The 23699-nt window shown below is 45.1% G+C and overlaps 1 protein-coding gene across 1 annotated transcript; it reads left to right on the forward strand.

Moving 5' to 3' along the window:
* Positions 1–5418: 5418 nt before the first annotated feature.
* On the forward strand, positions 5419–21371 carry GPR132 (G protein-coupled receptor 132). The gene is made up of 2 exons (XM_074586937.1): positions 5419–5501; positions 19538–21371. Exon 2 carries the CDS (start codon positions 19562–19564, stop codon positions 20657–20659), a length of 1098 nt encoding a protein of 365 aa, XP_074443038.1. The 5' UTR covers positions 5419–5501; positions 19538–19561; the 3' UTR covers positions 20660–21371.
* Positions 21372–23699: the final 2328 nt, after the last annotated feature.

Here is a 23699-nt window from a genome sequence, read left to right on the forward strand (position 1 = left end):
GGGCTCAGCTCAATGGTTTTGCCACTCAGCTGGCCTGACTGCCGGGGTGGGGTGGAGCTACATGTGTAAGGAGAATACTCTGCAGATAGGCAGTGCCTGGGAGGAAGCTGAGCTTTGGTTTTAGCAAAGAGCTCATCCCATGTGATCTAGCAAGGATCCAGCCTGTGGCTGATGCTGGTGTCAACTGCAAAAACCACCGTGGCTGTTTTTTGTCCCTGTCACAGATCAACAACATCACAGCCACTGTCACAGATAAATGAGGTTTGAACCACAAGCTATTGGGAGTCTTTAATAGGCATAGTTGTATATCATAGCAGTGATATTCATTCAGGCTTGAGAAGTGGGCCCATGCCAACCTCATGAAGTTCAACAAGGCCAAGTGCAAGGTCCTGTGCCTGGGCCGTGGCAATACCAAGCACAAATACAGGCTGGGTGGAGAATGGATTGAGAGCAGCCCTGAGAAGAAGGACCTGTTAATAAGAAGCTCAACATGAGCTGGCAATGCACACTTGCAGCCCAGAAGGTTAACCGTATCCTGGGATGCATCAAAAAAAGCATGGTAAGCAGGTTGAGGGAGGTGATTCTGCCCCTCTACTCTGCTCTCGTGAGACCCCACCTGGAGTACCATGTCCAGCTTTGGAACCCTCAGCACAAGAAGGACGTGGACCTGTTGGAGGGGGTCCAAAGGAGGACCATGAAGACGATCAGAGGGATGGAGCCTGTCTCCTGGGCTGCCTGTCTCCTGTGACGACAGGCTGGGAGAGCTGGGATTGTTCAGTCAGAAGAGAAGGCTCTGGGGAGACCTGATAGCGGCCTTCCAGTACCTAAAGGCTGCCTACAAGGATAAGCGGTAATGGCTTCAAACTGGAAGAGAATAGATCTAAATTAAATATCAGAAAGAAATTCTTTACTATGAGGGTGGTGAGGCACTGGAACAGGTTGCCCAGAGAGTTGTGGCGTCACCGTCACTGGACGTGTTCAAGGCCAGGCTGGATGGGGCTTTGAGCAGCCTGGTTCTAGTGGGAGGTGTCCCTGCCCAGGGCAGGGGGGTTGGAACTAGGTGATCTTTAAGGTCCCTTCCAACCCAAACCATTCTATGATACCAGTGCAGGGGGACTTGCACAGTGCTTGGTCAGAGGGGCACAGAGCTGAGCAGACTTCAGCCCTCAATGCTTCTTAGCTCCATTCTGGCTGTTGCTTTCCTGGAGAGACTCTTGAGCACTTTCCTGCCTTGATTTTATCATTAAGAAAGTCCTTCTTGCCATCATGAACATGCTGCTTTCCCCAGACAGGTCTGCGGCTTGGTCCCCATTCAGTGTGCTCTCTGGTAACAAGACAGACATTTGGCTTTTCCTACCAAGACTCCTTTTCAAGGAGCTGTTTTCATTTCCTCATTTTCCACACTGCAAAGTTTAAAGCCGTGTTCCATCATTTTCCAAGAAAAATGAGCCTCAGTTTATTACAAAAATGATGCACAACTGTTCAAAAACTGTCTTCTTGGGTAGTCTTTTGCAGAACTGTTATGCGAGTTTGACTCTGGTTCATATGTATGTGGACGTAGGAGAGGCAGATGGTCTGAGGTTTCCTCCATTCACAGGTTCTTGTTTGTCAGGACCAAGTGAATATAATGCTAACACCGCGCATTTTCAGGTGCCGTGGAACAGAGAAATGCCAAATACCCTACCAGCTTTTCCCTAGTTTCTAAATGAAAAAGGGGAGTGAAAAACTCAGTCTGAAAGGCTTTCAAAGATATTGGACCTCATCAGTCTTCCACACTTATTTCTGTTTACTGGTCAATGGTGCACAAGCAGTTTCTCTATTATAGTGCTCTGAAAATCCCCAAAAAAGGTCTGTGTTATGCAGGAGTGAGCTAAAGCAAAGCTGGACTCTTCTCTCCCTTATTCTTTGGACAGTCACTGTACCCCAGTAGGAAAATGATGAAGAGTGCAGAGAGGACATCTCATATGCAGCTTAACTTCTTTAAACATGCTACCTTAAAGGCAACTGTCTAAATAGCACCCAGCAACTAAAAGGTAGAAATAAATACGCTCAAAATGCCCAATCTAAACTCACTGAGGCCCAAAGAAACATTTCCATTTACTTCAGTTGGATGTAGACAGAGGCCAGAGGGTTTCTGCCTTCTGCTATAAATGGTTCTTTATCTGATCTTTTTTCTGCCTGGATATGACATCAGTACAATACAACTCAGGCCAAAATTTATATTGCTGTACTGCTTGTATTATCTCTGCTGAATACAGACTAAACTTACTCGAAATGTTTGGTTTGGCTTTGCCACCCACAGAAGCACTAGCTCTGTCTTCATCTCCAGTCACAGAAGACTTGTCAAAAGTTTCTGAAACCATCTTCCAATGTGAAATCTTGTCATCAGTCTTCAGCTTGCTAGGGCAATGATTGTGGGTGATGTTGATTTGGGCCACGTTACTGAGAGAAGCATGAAGCAACGACTCTAAATAGTAATGTTTTTCAGGTCTGTCTGGAAGATTCAAGGGCACAGAGATGTGCTGTCTTCCATTTCTCAATGGACTACCACGCAATTTTCAATGTTTCACCATAAAATCTAGTTGGCAAATGCGTATGTGCCCTCATGTATCTTAAACACTATATCGGTGTATGCATAATCAGGCAGGTAATTTGACTGCACAGGTGACTGCACCCAAATGGAAAATGTGATCTGGTACATCACAAATACCACAGAGGACCCCACCTGTCTCCACAAAAACTCCAGTTCTGCAAGATGGAAAGCAGTGCCTCCTTTTCTGTCCCACATCTCTGAATGAAGAATGGTCATCTACGCACTGAAATCACTTATAGCCATCTCAGAAACATTCCCATCCTTCTTCTTTAGGTTTTGTATCTTCTTCTTTAGGTTTGTACCTTCTTCTTTAGGTTTGGTATCTACGCACAAGAGGACAAGGATGAAAACATGGGTTTGGAGCAGTGCACAGACTAGGACCAGCACTATGTCGAGCCAGCCTGAGCTGGTGCACACATTTTCCTCCGCAGATGGAGGCTACCGAGCTATTTTCAGCCGCTTCTTCCCCAGTTCCTTCTGGCCTGAGAAAGAAGTGCTTTTTCCAAAAAGACCGTTCCCCAGAAACCCTCTCCAGGAGAACTGAACCTGAGTAACTTTTTCACCACAGAATGAAAGTACATGCCATGTATTTCTTTTATTTTCCAGAAGAAATGTTTCACTTTTGATACAGCTATCAAAATTAAACTCAGTTATCTGATTGCCTTAGGTTGTAACTCCTGCCTGTCCTTCCTCAGCCCCCATCAGTTTGCAAGCACTAACAGACCCTCATGGGATGCTGTAAGCACCTCACCACAACCGGATTGGTGGAAGTTGATCAGGAAGTTGCCTGAAAACTTTAAAAATCTGGTCATAACTGACTTTCTCAGGCTCACACACAGCATCTGGAAAGACACATGGAACAGGTCTCACAAACAAGGTCTAGGCTGGCAACGTCACACTTGGCTCTTCTTCCACCATCACTTAAAGCCTGAGCTAGGCCACCTGATAATGCTCATACCCTCTTTTGTATCAATGCTCTTTGCCATTAAGACACTCATGCAAATCTACTCTTCTTCTCAAAGCTGTTCAAACCACCATCTCATCTTCTTTAGCATTCTCGGTCTTCTGTAGCACCATTGGCACCAGAATAGTCTTTCCCTCTCACCACCATCCCCTTCTATTGGCCTGCAATACTCCTCCTCCTCCATTTAAATACCCAACCATTTCATACACGTGCAAATGGATATATGTGTAGCACCCAGGGTGGGTATTACCTCCACTGTACAAATAAGGAACAAGCACCTACTGCAGGCATCTCATTCCTGTGCCAGAGCTCGGTAGCCCAAGCCAGTAGGGTTTGGGGAATTTTGTTGGTTTTTTGTCCCTCTGTGACAGATTAGCACAATGATTAAGGTGCACACCCAGACCACAAGTCCAAGAGATGAAACTTCTGGACACAAATGGAGTCTGGCAGTTACAAGAGCTGAACCTACATCTCCTCACCCATGTACAAGTGACAGAATCTGAAAGCAATCACTTCCCTTGTTAAGGCCTTCTTTTGTCTTAGCTGCTATTCTGACTGCACTGGTCAGTCTCTGCTTCCTCCATCAGCTCACTGTGTCACAGCTACACACGCCCAGCAAAGAGTCCAAGTACATCTATGCATATAGAATCATAGAATCATAGAATCGTCTAGGTTGGAATGGACCTTCAAGATCATTAAGTCAAACCATCAACCTAACACTGACAAAACCACCACTGAACCATGTCCCTAAGCACCACCTCTACCCGTCTTTTAAATACCTACAGGGATGGTGATTCCACCACTTCCCTGGGCAGCCTGTTCCAATGTTTGATAACCCTTTTGGTGAAGAAATTTTTCCTAATATCCAATCTAAAGCTTCCCTGGCACAACTTGAGGCCATTTCCTCTTGCCCTATTGCTTGTTATCTGGGAGAAGAGGTCAACCCCCACCTCTCTACACCCTCCTTTCAGGTAGTTGTAGAGAGTGAGAAGGTCTCCCCTCAGCCTCCTTTTCTCCAGGCTAAACAACAACTGGGGAACTGGGCCCCTAGCCGCTCCTCATAAGGCTTGGCGGAGCAAGAAGGATAGATTAATTGGAGGCTGGTGTCAAACAGCAACAGCCTAAAGTCTCCCAAACTGGGCTGTGCTGCCTGGTTTGGCACAGGGGGCAGGAAGCATGGCCACCTCCTAAAATGCCACCGTGGTTGCTGCATCACTGACTTGTGAAAGGCAGCAGCCATGCACGGCTGATCTCCGGTCCACTGTGCAAGAGTGGTGCTGTGTGTGGGCACTATTTCATTTCTGAAAGCAATACAGGGGACAGCAATGAGGACAGACTGTTTCAGAAGATTTTTTGAAACCTTTGACTTCGCAGCAATGTTCCTGAAACTCTGATATCCTGCGCGCTCTACTCAGTAAAAATGTTATAGCCCTCAGTCCCTGGGCTGCACTTACACACAGACCCATCAGCTGCCCCCACAATGCTCTTCATTCCTTCTGTCTTCCTGCTAATTACACATTTTCTCATCCTGACCATTTGGTTTTTCCCCTTTCTGATTATCCTCTACTTACAGTAACTACTAAATAGTTTCTTCTGCCTTTTCTCACTCTTTCAGTATATTTTCAGGAATGGATCTTCCCCACGGATATTCCGTGCCATAGATGTCTTTTTACAATGACTTTCTCAAGTGATGACAGAACTAAGATTTTCAAGGCTGGGGTATTCCAGTCACCCTCCTTTCTATAAGTGTGTGCCTGACTACAAGTGACACGCTTCGGGAGCCTGGTGAAGTCATGAGCAATCTACTTTCTTTTAGCTCACGCCACTTATGAGTGTACGTGGTGTCGTTAGCAACTTCCTGAAGTCTTCACAGAGCAGCCTGTCAGTACCGCACGAGTTGGAGCACTTCACCGTCTCCTTTGCAAAAGCCAGAGGAAAAAAGAAGTAAGTGATTTCTGTCCCTGAGGCAAGGCATTACTTTTACTTAGCAGTATTTCGCTTTGCTCTGCTTTGATTACTGCTTCTCCACGGTGTGCATTTGTGCGTCAGAAATGCAGACTCTGTTGATGTTTCACCGTACATCTCCTTGTGATTGATATAACAAACATGAAGTGTTGTTGGGTCTGTATTGATTAGTTTATTGCAGCTGATGGAGTCTTTGCTACTTTTCTTCCTTACAAATTCCCTTTCCTATAAAAAACGTATTTCTCTCTTACAAAAAAAAATTTAGTTCCAGTCAGACATAGACAATAATTAAGCTTGAAGGATTTTGGCGGGATACAGGTTGCGGTGAGGTTAGATTTAACTGTCACTGCAGAGCATGAGGCATGAATACAGAATTATATTAGAAACATGAATGCTGGGCTTCCTTTGGTGGACTACAAGGAGAATTCACATGCAGCCTTCCCTCTCATCATCACTTTGCTGGAAAAGCAAGACAAGCATTTTATTGTGATGTTTACTTGCTGGTCTATACATTTCTTCTTTTTCTCCATCTTTTATTCACCCAGTACTGCTAATCTCTGGCACTCAGAAATGTGGGGACTGAGTTAAGATTTTTTTTCATTTTTTTTTTTGTCAAATATTTTGGGAGTTGGCTTGTTTCTCTGACACTTCAAAAACACTGGGACCGTGCTTAATGCTCTATTCAGCAAACCAAAGACCTTGCATTTAAATGAAAGCTATGAAAGCTGACACTCCTTTGCATTTAGCGTAGCCGTTATTTTGCGTAGTAGCTGCAGCCTCAAGGAGACCACAAAGTCATAGCTCGGTAACAGCAATTGCATGACGCTGGTAGACGGGCAGAATGAATCAGTTTGGGTTCCATCCTTTGAGACTTTAAAGGATCCTATTTCTGCTTTGAGAGATTCTGAGATCGGAGAGGATCTTTCCTACGCCAAATAAGATTTAGCAAAGGGTAAACATCCTGTTAGATCTGGGCTGGCCTGTTAACTTAATCAAACTGAATTGCTTCCTGAATTCAGTTTCTCAGAGGGTCTTCTTGGTTGGTTTTCTTCTCCCTGTTACCTCCCCCATTTGTTAGTGTTTCTGTTGCAATAGAAAGCACTACAGATTATAGCTACTGGCTTCTCTGGAAATTTTAACATAAAGTTTGCTACTCTGACTAAGACCAAGGAGCATCTGGGCTTAGTTTTAACCTGCCCTTCCCATAATCCCGTTTAGATCAGCTGCTGCCTCTAATCCAGCAGTTTCTTAACTTCTAGTAACCTTATTTGGGGGGAAAAAAGAAAACAAAAGAAAAAAAAAAAAAGAAGAAGAAGAAAACCCCCACTTATTCTGCTCTTGAGTACTCAATGGGCAAGGCTGATTTTCTGCTGAGGACTTTTCCACAGTTCTTGGACGAGACACTACATTTAAACAAATACTCACAGTATGAATTCAGCACACCCTCTGTACATATTTCTGCCTGAAACTGCAGACGGCTCTTTCAGGTTCAGCATTTCCCATGCCTTTCGGGGAGACATTGATTTTCTAGCCCCATCATGATCACACAAATAGCATTGCTGTCAAAATAGAAGTGCCTCAAGGCAGCGTTTCAACTATCTCAGGCTGCCCTGACAAAGCTCAGCCCCACTTTGGAGCTGAAATGGAAATTTCACAGCTTTATGCAGAATGATTTTGCGCTCCCAGCCAGGTTCCTTTATTCTTGTATACAACAGGCTACAAAAGTGCGTGTAAGTCAGTGGCAAGAGCTGGGAGTGGGGAAGCGGAGAGCAGTATCGCTGCAGTTACGAGGAGGGTCATGCCACTGCTCACATTAGCGGTTGTGGTCCCAGTGCAACAGGAACGTGGCTGGAGTGGCGGCTGCACCAACTGCTGCGCCAGACAACACAAGGACAGGTTTCCGTGCCTGCTCTCCGTGACTTAGTGCCTGCACTTCTGGCCTGAGCTCAGCACAAGCTCAGGTTTTGCTTGCCTTTCCTTGGTATTCATTTTGTGTTCTCAGTGTGCCATGGGCTGTAATTAGCAATGAGCAGCTCAGTGTTTTTTTTCTCCTTTTACCCCTTTTTCCTCCCTGCACAGACGCAGATGCCTGTCCAAAAACATCTGGGTATCTCCAACTGTTTCTGGCTCCAGGGTTGCGCTGCAGGTCTCACGCACAGAGCCAGGACAGGCCTGGCAGGGTTCAGCAGACGGGACACCTTCCTACACCTCTCTGCCATACTTTATTGCCTCCTGAGTGAGGTGTTTGAAAATTACTGCTTTAAACTGAACCGTTTTGGGGCCAGTGTATATGGGGGAACACTATTTTTGCTTAGACCTGCCTCCTATGCTGGAGCTATAACGGAGCAGTGAAGAAGGAGACAGTCGAGGATCCCACCATTACTGGCAGAAACCCCATCATGTCTACTGCTGCTTTCTGTAGAGCACGTCAGGCTTGATAGAATCTGTTTCTTAGACTACTGCTACTTTGATCTTATTTCCTTTCATGAATGCAGGGTATTTTTAAAGCAGGGTATTTAGTGTAGATACACACTACCAAACACATCTAAGGTTCAGACCCGGCTGCTGCTGTTGATAGAGCACAGCATGCGACAGAAACATTCTCCAAGGATGAAATATCCCACCTCAAGTCTGTAAACACAAAGGATCCAGCGTTGAGTCTTGGACCTGGAAAATTAAGCAGATCGTATCAGGGTGCAGGAGAGCAGGGCCTGACTAGAATAAAAGGTCTGAGAGAAGTGGGAAATTCAGAACAGGGTCTACTGTAAACAATGAATGATTTTGATGTCCCTAAAGAAGGACGCTTTGGGGAATATCTGGTAGCTGGGATTTTTACATCAATATCTTCCCTTGTGGGCTCTAAAGGTCTCAAGCAAGAATGAGCTGCTCATTGTGGTAGATGTGCAAACAGCCAGAAGAGATTGCAGCTGAGGATTTGGACAAGACACTACAGGAGATTTAGCAGACACGAGTGGGCTTACAGAGACGTCAGAGACACGTGTAGGTGCATAGAGGAATCTTTGAGCGTCACAGTTTTTGCTGGTTTAACTAAGATCTTAAGGGGAAAACCCTGTTGCTGGTACATGAGCTAGCTAGCTATAGGAGGTGACCTAGATGGCAAAAAAGGAAAATGGTAGTTCTCCAACTAGTTGAGAGTGAATCATGGGTCAAGAAGGAACAGAGAAATTGAGTTTCATGGTAAACGGAAAAGAGGGAAATAGTGGTGTCTGAGTTCAGAGCACTCGTAAATACCATCTTTAACTGCTCTGCTAAAAATACGATGGTTTCAAGTACAGAAGGCACTGTGGTTTTCACAAGGATTTGCAGACCCCACCTTCTAAGACAGGTTCACTTTAGACAAAAGTAAAACAATTTTGAGGGGAAATTAGCTAGACAGTGACAAGCAATATGTCAGTGAGCCCAAGTCTGGCAGGTCACAAAATTATTTTGGGCATCTTTTTGCTCTGTTTTTCCCCAGCAACCTCTTTATTACTGGGGTAGATGATGCTACCAGCAGCAGTGCAGCTCCCATGTCACAGCAGCTCCTGTACAGACCCACAAGGGCAGGGCCAAGACCAGTAAGCCCCCTGTGGGAGGGAGTTAATGTACTGTCACAAGGTCAAAGCTCAACACCATCTTTGCATTTTCCCACTATTAGCAGAGAGCGGCCATCCTGTCTACGGTCACTCTTTTCAGTACAGCAAAGCCACACTCTGACTGGGGGATTTCAGAGGGATGAGAGGGAAACCATATTTTGGGGGTGTAGGAAACGCCTGTGATCCCTGTGACTGTCGCTATTGCAATGGAGGTGTCAGTGCAGGAAGAGGGGGAAGCTTGTGAATTTGGGAGTCTGATCCGGAGAGGTGTTTTGTTATGAATAAATATCCTCTGCAAGTGTCACTGCCTGGTGGCAGTCCTGCCTGGACCCTTGTTCCCTGAGCCAGCATCCTCTGGCTTCCATGGGAACTTGAGCAACAAAAGAGGTATGAGTTACCGTTTGTGGATCTCCTGGGACAACCAGTGGTTTTCAAACCACTGACTGACTCGGGACAGAGGCAGGGAAAGCAGCAGCAGTATGGTGCAAGGTAGGAACAACCCATGGCAATGCAGAGACGACATATAGGGAAAGACAGACCCAGGTGATGACAGGCTGGCAGGATGCAACCAGGTCACCAACGGAGAACAGAGCCTGGGCAGGGCTCAGCAGTGGCAGGTCAACAACACCCAGAACCAAGCTGTGGCCAGACATGGCCCTTGGCCATTAATAAAAACAAACCAATGTAGGGAAACAAACAGAGCCATTGGCCAACCCCTATCCACAGCCAACTTACAAACAAGCAAAGAGGCTGACCATAAGGTAGGATAACTGCATGGTCACTACAACAGATGGCTTCTACCCAACTCTGATACAGCAATATTGCTCTGTTCATGTGTGGCAGCAATAGAGCATGAGGCCCCCAAAGCTTTTGTGGATCCAGGACCACAGAGATTCTGGGAGCCAGCTAAGGGCTACCACAAGCCATAGGCAGGGCTATGCTGTTCCCACACTGATCGCCTTGAGATGGTGCCTGCCTGAGAGGTGATGAGATTGAATGCTCGCACCTCTGGACATGATGCTCCTCCAAGCAGGGACAAGTCTCTCTCAGCCACAAGATGGCTGTGGTTGTCCTTCACTTGTTCATGCACAGACTCAAAGGACTTGACTTAGGCTTTGCATTGGTCCAGGTGTCACATGTGGCCACCTGCCAGCATTCACTGATGGGTGAGAAGGTGTATGGCCTCAGTCCAGAAATCTCCAGCAACTCCAGGTGAACAGGGTGAACAGTTGCTGCCCCAGAGATGATTTTGAGTCATGGCAGTTTGAGTTCAACACAACTCTAATACAGGCCTTTCTGTGGCTCCTAGCGTGTTTCTAACTGGAGGTGCCAGAGGTTTGGCAGGAGTCTCCTGTTTGAAGGCCTGGGCAACTGAAGCCCAGAAGAAGGATAAAGGTGTCCATAAGCACCTGCTGGGGACATTCTAAAGTCTAGAGGGTGACAGAGCATCTCTTTATTAGGAGCACACCTTGGTATTTGAACATAAGTCTTGGCACTTCTTTGATCAGCCACCCAAAGTCAGATTTCCCATAAACCTGTCATTTAGACACACTCAGCTCTAGCAGCGTGTTGGCACGGCCAGACATCCTTTCCTTGTTAAAACAGCTGCTCCCTCATACCCCAGCCTGCACTTTTGGGAGTCCAGAGCAGTATTCATCCACATGTAAGCCCTCACTGGGAAATCTGATGGCACTTGGCTGTGTTTTGACATCCAGGAGCACCCCGGGGCAGGTCAGAGAAGCTTTGCATGGGAATCCCCTCTCTTTTTCTTCTTCCAAGACTTCAGAGTTCCAACACGAGCAGCAAGAAGGTCTGGCCAGTTAGGTTTCCAAATGAGCCACTTGAGTAACAGAAGCCTTATTTAAATAGCCCCCACTGCCAAGGCTATCAATCAAGCCGTGATAGCTTTAGGGAGGCATTGAGCACGAGTGGCTGCTGGTTTCGTGTATGAAGGTGTGTGAAGAGGGTGTGAATCAGCAGCACAAAACTCACCAGTCTCGGGGCTGCTCTCAGCTGTTCACTTTCACCGCCACTGCTCCAAAACCTTTGCTTTCCTCAGCCTTTTGACTTGGTGGGCTTTATAGTTTACTCTCAAATTTATGATGGCATTTCTGGGGTTCCTGATGACTCGCCTGGCCATGAAGCCATTCCTCTGTCTGTGAGACCTTTTCTAGACAAGCTGGTAGATACCACGGGGTAAATCTCCCTTGCAACAGCAGCTCTCTGTTGCTTTCAGGGAGGACTGAGAAACTTTACCAGGTCCAAAAGTCCCAAAATCATGAGTCAAGACCTCCGAATCATGAGACTGGGGAAAAATGTCCAGTGGTACAGGGGGATTTGGACGTCTGTTTTTCACCTGTGAACTTCCCCTATCTACTCTGTATGACACATATGTCGTTTTACCTGCCTTTAGATGTGTTGAATAAGATGGTTTTAAACCCCGTAGCAGGAGGTTTCCTTTGCACATTTCTCTCTTACCTGCCTGTCACTCTTCTCTCCTCTGCAGTCCCTCACCAGGTGGTGTAACATGGCATCTAAGACACCCAGGTTATAGAAGGATCACCATTTTAAGAGTCCTTTTTCAACCCGGAATTTTGTGATAGTTTACTCACAGCTGCTTATTTTAGCAGAATAGTACATTTAGTTGTAGATTGTGGGAAGGGGGAAGTACATGTGTGGATCTACGTAAATGCCCACACACAGGTATTTAAAATCTCTAGTTGCTGAGAGTTCACATCTATGAGCAGTGTGTCACGCAACAAAGCAAACGTCTTCTTCTCATGAAAAATGATTGCTGAGCTCCCCTCCTGAACAGCAAATGATGAATATCTTCTCTCTTCTGACAAAAATCTTCTTTTTTTAATAAGATTGCTTATATCAGCAGTATAGAGTTAAATATTGAGGCTGTATAACTAACCCCAGGGTCCTGCTGCTTCCTCACAGCAGCTATCTTCAGCCTACAAATGCTCCATCACTTGTTTTAACCAGCGCTAGTCAACAGGGTGATTATCTGCTTTCACTACAGTGCTCTCTGTCCCATGTCTCGCAGTTGGAGATCAGTGTAACCACTGATGCAGAAGAGGTTGCTTCTAGCAAAAAAAACCTACCTTAACTTCAGATGACTACACTTCATGACCAAAACATGTGGAGATTACTTTCCTGACTAGGCATTAAAGCCACTTCGTACGGCGTTTGTCTCTGCATACAAATCCCATCAGTGGTTTCCATACGGTCAAGCTAGGATGGAGGCAGATATTTCAGATGGAGTTCTGCTCAGGCTGGATTCCTGTAGCTTTAAAATGCCCTTTTTTCTCTACAGAGCTTTGAAATGATATCGTTTCAAAATTCTATATTATTATATTATACTATATTATATTCAAACTTAAAACTATATAGTTTCAAATCCCACTATCTTGTGTGTATCAGTAAAAATGATGGGTCTCCTGGGTAACTAAGTGGATCCATTCCTGCTTTTCCTTTTTATGCTGAGACTTTCTTATAAGAGTGACTTCATCTACTAATTTGTTTATTACTAATGGAAAAGAAACCCCCAAAAATAAACCAGTTCACTGACTTGCTCATCTAATGGGTCATAATCTATTTTTATCCACAAAGATACCACAAATATTTTTCTTACTTTCAAGAACAGCAGAGCAAATTCTTACTTTCTATTAAAGTTAACAGACACAAAAGCTAGAGGCTAGAAAGTTTAACAGTTCGTAAAGTTTACAGACAGGTAATGTAGGTTCTGCATGAGAAAGAGAAGCCCGGGTTCAGAAGAGGAGTGACATCGCTGGTGTATTGTAGGTGGCATATCTGTCACATCTGGGAACTGATGACACTCGATTTGAGTGGTCAGACTGACGTCTTGTTAGTACTCTTGTGTCAAACAGCTACAGTACTACAGGCTACTACGGAAAGCACACAGAACCCCTCAGGAGAAACTCGGGTCCTGTTTCATTGAAGGTTGATTTAAGCTTTAAAACATGCAGGTTGTTAACCTTTCTAAATATAGGGGACAGGAAGGAAGATGTGAAGGAATGGTTTGGTTTTATCTTAGCCGTTATAATGGTCACTTATTTTAATTATTCTTAATACCCACATAAACTCCTCAAAATTTTCAGCTCTAATAATAATAATTCCTGGCATGGAAGGATGATCAGAAAATTATTAGAAAATGAAAAATACATAAATAATGTGCTCTGCTGATCTAAAATTGTACTCACGTTACAGATTTCACTGTGTCTTTTTTCCCCTCTGTCCCTCTGTATCTCAGGTGAATTAATCCAAAGACTTTCAATCAGTGATTTGTTCAACTATTGTGCTGTTTTTGACTTCTGCCTCTCTTCCTTGTAACTGTGTCTGCAATTTTCTTTTTTACCTTTCCTAACAGGGGTTGTTTTTATCACTCCAACTTCTCTGTTGGAAATTGAAACAGTTTTACACGAGTAGCTCATAGACAAATAAAACAACAAAAAAATCAAAATAAAGCCTTTTGCTTCCCCCCTTGTTTTCACTTCCCTCTTCACACCTCAGTGTTAGCAAAAACACCTCAGTCTCTTGAGGGAAGACCAAATATTAAAGCAACTGGCCTGAATGAGCAGCCAGAGCCCCCAGTCAAGTCTCTGCACCTCTCAGGCCCCTTGTCTGCTTCATTCAGAGACCAGACTCCAGTGAAGAACTTAACATTCACCCTGAAGCAATAACCTCTAAGCCGACAGGCTCACAAAAGTCCACATGCTTTTCAGGGCTTAGCAGTGGCTTCTTCAAGGCAAAAGAACTGAAGAGAATGACGTGCTTAGAGCTGCTGTCCATCTCCACGTGGACAGATGCACTGCTTACCCAAAGCGCTCTGCTTAGCACTCACAGCGCCCATGGAGAAGGTGCCTGGTTGGGCAACTCAGTTGCAAAAACCCCTAAACAGTCAGCAGAGATTGGCAGTGGCTCTGGAGACCGATGGAGGGTGCAGCTCACACTACGGCCAAGCTGCTCTCCATACAACTCCTACCTCCACCTGCCTCTCGCTGCTCCAGCCCAAGTAGCACTCCAAGTGCTACGTACTACTAATTCCCCGGTGCTGCTTTGACCCTGCTGAGCCACTTCAGAAAGGTCAACTGGTGGACAACTGCCCCAGATAGAAAAGGGGTACAAGTTTTCTGCTAGCTTACCACTCCGTGCACATTCACTGCAGAGTTGGGTAACCCTGCCAGTGACAGGGCAGAGACAAAACAAAAAAGGTGACAACCAGGCTGTTATTCTGGTGTGGCTGTGACATGAAACCACATCCTCATAGCACCCTGGGTTCATGCTTTCACCTCCTGTGAAATGCATAGGGCACCTCTGTAGGTGCCTGTAGTTCAATGCTCCCTGATGCTGGGTAGGACAGAGGACAGGTGACGATAGCACAGGCTCTCCTGCATAACAAAGCAGTGCTTTGGCACCTGTCCACAAAATGGAAGATTTGATTTCTAGACCAGACACCAGTGTGGTATTTGAAAGCTGCCACTTTCGAGGAAAGCCTGAGAAAGAGCACCTCCTGGTCAATACGGGCCACGTGCCATAAGGAATGCAAGGTGTGCTGGATCAAAGAGAAGGTGAGGAAAGGGCAAGCTCGATCTCATTTCACAGCCCTGCTCGGTGGGTCTGCAGCAAGACACTTCTGCTGCTTTCTCACGACACTTCAAAAAATGGCATTTCACATCCATCATGCCTCTTCCATCCACAATCCTTTTTACTTGGGCATCTCCAGGTGCCCTGCCCTTTTCCAGGGTTTTCTCACCATAAGGTTTCAATATATAAGAGCATGTAGGCACTCTATTTTAGGAGTAAGAAATGTAATTATCTATTCATCTAACAGTGTGAACATAACACAACGAGATTAGAAATGTCAGGCCTGCCTACCCCAATATTGTGGCTATAACCTAGGCCAAGGGCAGATGGCCAGGGAAGAGTGTAAATACAGAGCAGGAACATAGCAAATCTTCCTTACTGGGTTGCCCCATCCTCCAGTGATTTGTGCGCAGGTGCTTACGTGGAAGACGAGATGTTTTGCACGTCTTGAAGGTGAGAAACATGTATGTGCTGACTGCGGTTTCTTGTGTGCAGTGAGTCTCACGCAGCAAGAAGCCTCTGAGGGCTGCTAAATATACGTAAAGCTGTTGATGCCAAACATGGCCAGGACCCGATGTAGCACCTAGTAACAATTGGTGAGCCCTAGCAGAACAGGATAGGTCACAGAAACTTGAGAACAGCTACTTTGGATGGGCTTTGCTCAACTGAAAAGGACAGTGAAGAAACCTAATGCATTGAAACAGCTTGTCTCTCACAAACACGTTCTTGGATATCGCTTACCCTTGGCATCACAGCTACATTTGACCCTTTATATAAATGCTTGAAAATTGCTGGATGGGATAAATCTCTTAAGTTCTGCTGTTCAAACTGATGTTTCCATCACTAAAATTGCTCATCACAAATATTAGCAGAAAACTAGCCCTGAAATGGTGTATGGTTTTTTTTTCAGCTGAGTAATTATTTATTTTTTTTTATTTGAATGAATAATTTCAAATTGAGAATAAGAATGAGATTGATAATGGAAATCTCACTTTGAATGAATTGAGATGCGGGTTAGCCTGCTCCAGTCCTGCACCAGTGCGGGACAACAACAACAAAGTGCTCGCAGGTGACCAGCTGCCTCTTTAGGTGAAGCAGTACCGTTATGAATGCTACATTCGAGAGATGTGGGGATACATCCATCACAGCCCAGCCACCACAGAAGACAACAGCGCTGGGAATCTTCTGGGCTTGAGCCAAGTATCAAAACAGCAAACTCTAATGGCCTGACACGAGGATGAAAATGTGCATTCAGTTGCAGAGGAGCAATGTCACAGGGGGAAATTTCATAAATTGTCTGCTGAGTGATGCTTTCTGATCCTCGGTTTAAGGAGGAAACCCCTTCGCAGGCCTGGATTGCTGAGCAGAGACAAGCGAAGCTCAGAACTGGGGCTGGATGCAGTGGCCAGGGCCAGAAGACTCTTCCCTGGACATGGCAGAGAGCCAGGAGAAGGTGAGGGAGGGGACCAAATGGATGTCCTCCTCTCCTCCTTCCCGATATGGGGCTGAGACACAGAGCGTTACTGCTGAGCAGGATCCAGGCTCCTGAGATGACAGGTCAGACCTTCAGGAGAGGCATTCAGCACATATTTTTTCTCTACAAGTGTGAATTCCTGTCTATGGCTGCACTTTGCCAGTTGAGGCTTTGTGCTTGGCAGTTGACAGTTATTTAGGGCCGAAGGACTCTTCAGCTCAGCTTCAGCCCTGTGGCTTAGGCCGTACGCCAAAAACCAAGAAAAAAAAGTATGCCCTGTGGGAGCAGCTTAAAAAGTCACAGGCATCCCCTTCCCGAGGCTCGCTCCTGGGTGCCAAGGGTGGGAAGGAGACTTGGAACAGAGCAGGAAGGGAGGAGGCAAGGGAAGGAGGCAAGAGAAAGAAACACTGGGAACCACGTGTCTATGGAATAACTCTTCTACCACTTCCTTCCTGCCCCGCACCATCGCCGGCTGTTTGCTGGTGAGACAGGTAGGTCTGGGGGGAGCATCACCTTCACGCGAGTGACAAACAGCAGGTGCAGGCAGTGCAGAAAGGAGAATATTCAGACAAACACAGGGTCAAGAGAAGTATGCAAAGCCCAGGGGGAGGGGAGGAGAGCGCGCCTTCAACAACTCTTGAAGGTTTTTTTGCTAAGGTGTGAGGGGTAGACAGCCGCTGAGTAATCAAGATGGCGTGTGACTGTGCTGCATCCCCGCCTCAGCCGCTGCCGTGTCCCTCACACGCGAACTGTATTCACCTGCTGTGCTTCACCTCAGAAGGGGAGGTCTCCAAGATGAACAGCAGCCCCCACATTGGTCAGTTGAGTCCAAGTCGAGGACAAGCTCTCGTATGCCACGTCCCAGGTGAGGTCTGGGCAGAGAACTGCTGCTGACCCCGAAACCAAGCACCATTTTTATCCCCTCTGCACAGCGATTCAGTAGGTGGCCCAGAGAAGACCCCTCCTCATCCACCAAGGGTGGCAGATGCCCAGAGGCAGCAAAAAAGCTCAAGTCACCACCAACCCTTATCACTACCATCCTTTTTCTAAGTTAACACCATTTACCAGTACACTTTCACTGCTAGGAAAGAAAGGAAGTAACTTCGCACCGTCTCACGCAGAAACCTTGTGGCAGCCCTTCTGAGTACCGTGCTGTCTTCCCCCCACACAGCAGTGAGGATCCTCTTCTCCAGTCGTTCTTAAGATGGGATATTTGAAACTAAAGGAAACTTCAGATTCCCCTTGAACATACCCACTGGACTCCAGATAGTCCTATTCTCAGATGTGGAGGGACGTGGCCCTCTGGCAAGACGCTTTGGCCCAACTAGTGCGGCGACCACTGCCTGATAACCCTCATCAACATGTCAGCATGCGAGCAGAGCATGGTTTGCCGCAGGGGGAAGAGGAAGGTAGTCGCAGAGTGCAGTCACACCCTCCGGTGTACTTCTTACACACATAGAACATTTTCTCAGTTCCTCTGTGGAGGCCCGTTCCAAACGTCCTTAGCCCAGGGAACAGCTTAGGCTGACGCCAGGGATGGGGATGGCAGGTACTGCTGCCTCTGCCCTACCTGCTCACTTGCCAGGACGTCATCACTCAGAAGCTGCTGTCGTTGAGTGGGCTCTGACTCTGTTGGGGTACCTGCTGGAGATGAAGGCCTCTTGGCATGGGCTGGAAGAACGTCTCTTGGTTTTTATGGCTATGGCTAGCACCACACTGCTGTGAGGGTCTCGCAGGCTAAGGCAACCCCTGTCCAGTTTCTCATACCGTTCCCATCATCTGGTAACTAAACTCAGTCAGGGGACCTGATTGCCCTGCAAGCTCTAGGGATCTTGCATGGTAGGTGCTCTGTTAGGCATTCAGGGTGGAGCTGCTTACACCACCCCAGGGACTACTCTTGCCCACGTGGAGGGGAAGAAAAGTCCCCACCAGCTTGTCCACCCTTCCAGAAATGCAGAAGACAATCCCATAGCACCAGGAGCAGACTACTTCCCCTTGGTCTGCTTGAGATGGGCCCAAATAAGCAACAAATAAATGTTCTGAGGCTGCTAAAAGCTAACTTCTCCCCTGTCTGAACTCAGGGTTAAAGAAATTCTTCATACACAGTGTGGTCCAAGAAAGCTCATGCCCCTCCTCTGTCTGAAGGGACTCAATCTCTGTCAACATGTCTCTTCCTTTTGGAGTTAGCTGACTGTTCCCTGGAGCAGGTGTCCAACCTGTAAGAGAGTGCCCAAAATATTAGGCCAGACAAGACATTTTTTTTATCAAGGATGTTATATAGTGGACACCTTCACTCATAAATACAGCAAAGTACAGTTTTTAAGGGCACTCACCTCCGTATTCCTCTCTTCACTTGGAGAAGTCTTCTGCATGGAAATCATCATGTGACTTTGCAAGAAATGCTTCTTCTAGCACCACTTAACACTAACCAAATGCCATGTCTGCTCTTGCCCATGGTTGTCTTGGAAAGGTGGACTTTTTTGTAACCATACCTGTTAAAGAGCATTAATTTTCTTCACTTCCATTTCTTAAATGTGTGTATATTCTTCTCTTTGGTCTTGTTTATTTCCTCTAACTGCCTTTATTTCCTTTTGTTTCACAGAGGCATCAAACAGATGCGGTAAGCTGTTTCATTGGCTTACTATGGTGGGTGTTACGTAGTATTACAAGTTTATGTTCTTCAGCTGCAGCCATTCTTTAAGAGGAGGGAAGTATGAATTAGCTAGATCTGAACCACTAGGTTGTAATACAGTGTGGAGGTACACACCAGTGGCCAGATTCTGGTTCCTGTATGCTGGGTAGCCTCTGACACAACAACTACCACCACCCACTTCAGACGGTTCCCCCATCTGACCGACTATGATAGCTTCTTTTGGAAGTCTGCCTCTGAAACCTCTACTGTTTGCATGCCTCTGAATTCTCTACTGTTTGCATTTTTGGTTACTCAGCCTGAAAAAAAAAAAAACACCAGAAGACTAATGCCATCAGTTTCCTCCGGGAAGTGACTTTAGTAATTGATCGGATGCTCTGTCCTATTTATGAGGCAGCCTGGTTTAGGGACAGTCCCCAATACCCTGTTTTAATGAATAGGCATGCTGTAGTCAAGAAATTCCTTGTGAAGAAAGGCACTTTTTCCTGGAAGCAAATCAGACCTGGCTCCCAGGGGACACTAGAGGAGATCTTGGAAAACTTGCCTGTCTTAGATGCTTCCGCAAGACAAGCATCCCACTTGCTCCCCTGACATGTCCTGTTGGCACCTATGGGGCCATAACCTTTATTGGCACATTTTTAAGTGATGCAAATGCTAACTTTCCACCTTGTCTTCTGATTCTCAGGAAACAGCAGCTGGAAAAAGAATAATGGAAAATTTTACAGACACAAGTGATAGCTCCACTTGCAAAGGAATTCCCTACAACGACAGCAAGACACTTCTGGTTGCTGTTTACAGCATTGTTTTTGCCATAGGCCTTCCAGCAAATTGCTTAACTTCCCTGCTTACATTTGTACAAATCCAAAGGAATAAAGTAATTGCCATCTACATTTTCAGTTTATCATTGTGTGAGCTGATGTATTTAAGTACTTTGCCTCTCTGGATTATCTATGTGCAAAATGAGCACCAGTGGAAAATGGGTGAACGTGCTTGCAAAATAACAGGATTCATCTTTTTCTGCAACATATACATCAGCATTCTGCTTTTGTGCTGCATTTCTGTGGATCGTTACGTGGCACTGGTGTATGCTCTGGAATCAAGGGGAAGAAGAGGACAGAAAATGGCAATCATAATAGTGTGTTTTCTCTTTGCTGTGGTTGCAATAATCCACACTCCGGTATTTTACATGGCAGATGGACATAAGAATGAGACGACATGCTTTGAGACTTTGCCCCTTGACATAAAATTAGCTTCTTTCGGCTTTGCTAGGTTCCTGTTCGGATTTGCCGTACCTTTTACAGTCCTCATTTTCACAAACTACAAAATTTTCCAAAGCACAAAGACAAGCAGCAGCTTGACTGGTCGCCAAAAAGCCAAAGTGAAATATCTGGCTATCGCCATTATTGTCATTTTCCTGATGTGCTTTGCTCCCTACCATGTGGTACTCTTAATAAGATCCATATACTATATATTTCATCAAAATTGCTCATGTCCATTTGAAAAAGATGTATATTCAGTTTTTACAGTGTTTCTGTGTTTAGCCACTGCAAACAGCGTTGCCGATCCAATCATCTACGTGCTGGTTAGTGAAAATGTCAGAAAAGATTTTTCTAGAACTCTGAGAAGATGGAGATTGAACTCATCCAGGCTGAATTCATCCATTAATCACAAGACTGACAGCATAAAATTGAAAATGTCAAAAGGATCACAGGAAAGAGGGCTAAGAGAAGACAGCAAAGAAATACCAGATTCATGTGACATTCAAAAGACCTGTAGTAGTGGCAAAGACCAAGAAGGTGGCAGCTAGCAGCTAGCTGCTGACAGAAATAAGAAGCTCACAACACAGCTGCAGGCTGCAGACTGCAGCACACAAGTATTTACATGCTGACATCCGTAGGAAGTTTTGCCACAGTGCATGGGCCAGCAACTCCCTGAGGATGCTACGGGAACGATACTTCTTATTTCTGTTTGTCTCCTACAACAAAGTTTGCCCACCAGTATCATGGGTGAAAATATTGCTTTGCTAAGGACATGTGGAATAAACTAAGTAATTTACTTTGACTCAAATTGAAATCTTAAATGCTTAGTTTTTGGACTAGCTCTTTTCCTCATACGAATTCAGAACCAGTTTTATCTTCTGAGCTGGACAAAAAAAAAGTGCCGGCTGAGGAGAACAATGTAGAGCCTATTCTTATGGTTGAAATTTTTAGTTCTTGAGAGGGCACATGTTCAGGTTCTCATACACATACTCTGTTGTTAATGTTTGTGGTTAACCAGTGGAAAATATTAAAAACGAGGAAGTCTTTCAACAAGAGCCTTGAAAATGTTCCTTCGGTATGCAGCTTTATCTACCTTGCACATTCTGGGGAGAATTAGAGGGTACAACAGTGGCCTGATAACACAGACCAACAGTACTTCCACTGTATTAGTCAAGATCCTGCACTGTCCTGAAATTCTTAAAATGTACAATTCTAATGCCTGATATTTTACAATTAATAGATTTTACTTGTTTTGCAGTTAAATCTGGAGTGCACTGAAGTATATAGAAAATCTCTACCTATCTGAGGGGTGTCACGGACTGGTTTTACACCATCTCCAAATGTTTGTTGAACTTGTATTCCATTTCTGGCTAAGCTAACACTTCCCTTTTGGTACAGATCCACCTTTTAGTGCGTAGGAGTCTGTACAAGTCTTAAGTTTCTTACCAACAAGGAAGGGCTGGCAGCGTGGAGAACACAGTCCCTTCTCCCCATAGATAGAGGAGAACACAGTCCCTTCTCCCCATAAGATGGAGGAGGACACAGTCCCTTCTCCCCATAGATGGGAACTCCCTTGGACACACTGGTGCTGCACACATGGAACTATGCTGGGGCCCATTTCGTTGTTGATGCTGCTACTTTTGCTATGAATAAATTATTGATGGTAGTTTCCTGTGCCTTCAAACCAGAAGTTCAAAAATATGAATGATACAAATACGGCGAGATTTATCTAAGCAGCTTCTTCCTATTTTCATGTGATCAAAGTAAAACAGACAAAGATCGTGACCGTTTATTTGAGTACGAGTTTGTAAAGTGTTTCACAGCGTCGTTCTGCTTCATCTGTAATGTTGTATTTCTGTGATATTTTTAAATTGTCATTACTGTTGACATTTCTGAATTGAACCAACATTAGCCAATTTTAATGTAAATACAATACTTGTTTGGGTTTTTTAAAATTGTAATAGGTATTTCTGCATATTATGCTTTATTCTTACACCCTTTTGCAAGGAAGCATTGTGCCAAAATGGCATTTCCTCAAGTTATTTTATTTATGACATATTTAATTTTTGTATTATTTAATGACTCCCCTGGCATCTACCCAGGAAAGGTATCCTCAAAAGTCATTCACATAATACTGAATCGAATAGGAGATTGTTTATTGGAAAAATGCGAAATTCTGTTGTGATGCTAATTAACAAACTGTGGTTTTGTATTTTCATATGTATACCAGAGACCAAACTCTCTAAGGTATCAAGGGCAGATCTGCAAAGTGCCGAATATCTGTAACTTTGCTGAAAATCAAACTTTCCATTACTAAAAAAATCATCAGCAGGCAGTGCTCGTAACAGCCCAGTCAGCCACAGCATTGGTGATTAATCTCTGAAGACGTATAGGCAAAACTGCCCCAACCTCAGGATTTTCATAGTCTAAATGTAAAACTCTGACAAATAGCAGTGAATTTAGAAGAAACCAAAGATACAGACTTCTCAACTGTTTGAAATGGATGCAAATTAGATATTCAACTCAGTGAATTTTGAATTCTCTCTGATATTTTTCCTCTGATAAAACATGAGTGTCTTTAGAGCAACCAATATACGACCCCAGCACAGTAGGTGTAGGGGATAAGGATTCACAGGGTCTGATGCAACATTTGTAATTCTTTTGCCTTGCCTAATTTACATGCTGCTCTAAATTACTACTACTACATTATGCATCCTCTTAATGAAAATCCTTGGAGCTTCTTTGCTCAGATGCACTCTCAAATAAAATCCTTAGGGGTGACAAGGTCCTGTACATCTTGATCCAACTTTGAAGATGACCTAGATGATTTCCAGAGGCACTTTCCAAACTGAAATATTCCATGACAGGGATTAGGGGCCAGGTACCAACCAACATATCCACATGGAAAAACTGCAAATCCTGATTTCTTTGGATAAATGGAAAAGCAGCTTTAAGTCTGAGTGAGGACATCAAGAAATGCTATTTCCACATTGTTAAACTATCCCATCCGATAAGTGGACGGTTTCTCATCTGATAAACTGAAGCATGTGATCCGTTTTGTCACGCCGTATCTGACTGTGCCATACAGGCAAAGCAAGGGTCTCAACACTGGGACACTTGCTTGAGACACAGCAAAGGACACTACTTGGGTCGGAGCAGCTCTGAAGGGTGGATTGACTGTGTGGGTCTTTCCATCCTTTCCTCCTGCAGGGACAGTACCGGTGAGCCTGCAGGGACTGCTTCATGCTGTGAAGAAAGGTTCGCCCACACCAGATCTGCAGCTCTCAGCCCAGCTATTTGGATCTGTTCCACGGCTTCCTCAACTCAGCTTCAGCTGTAAGATGACCTGGAGAGAGCACAAAACCAAACCTAGGCCCTGCTTCTCAATCTGGTTTTTAAACGGCCAGGTCTCCACATGTATGGCTCAGAGCGGGTAAGTCGCTCACCGATGTACCGGGGGTGAGATGCAAAAATTTTACTGTCTTTTGTACTCAGCATTTACTCAGGTATAACTTCCACAATTCAATTTAAAGAAGAGTGGGCTACTGAATAAATAAAACATGGTTCTATTTTTACACGTGCCTCAGA

Source organism: Larus michahellis, chromosome 4 (assembly GCF_964199755.1).
Source record: "Larus michahellis chromosome 4, bLarMic1.1, whole genome shotgun sequence".
In the NCBI taxonomy this organism is placed as follows: domain Eukaryota; kingdom Metazoa; phylum Chordata; class Aves; order Charadriiformes; family Laridae; genus Larus; species Larus michahellis.

What these genes read in the sequence shown, in the direction of transcription:
- GPR132 (XM_074586937.1), top strand. Translation starts at nt 19,562, where the DNA reads ATGGAAAATTTTACAGACACAAGTGATAGCTCCACTTGCAAAGGAATT.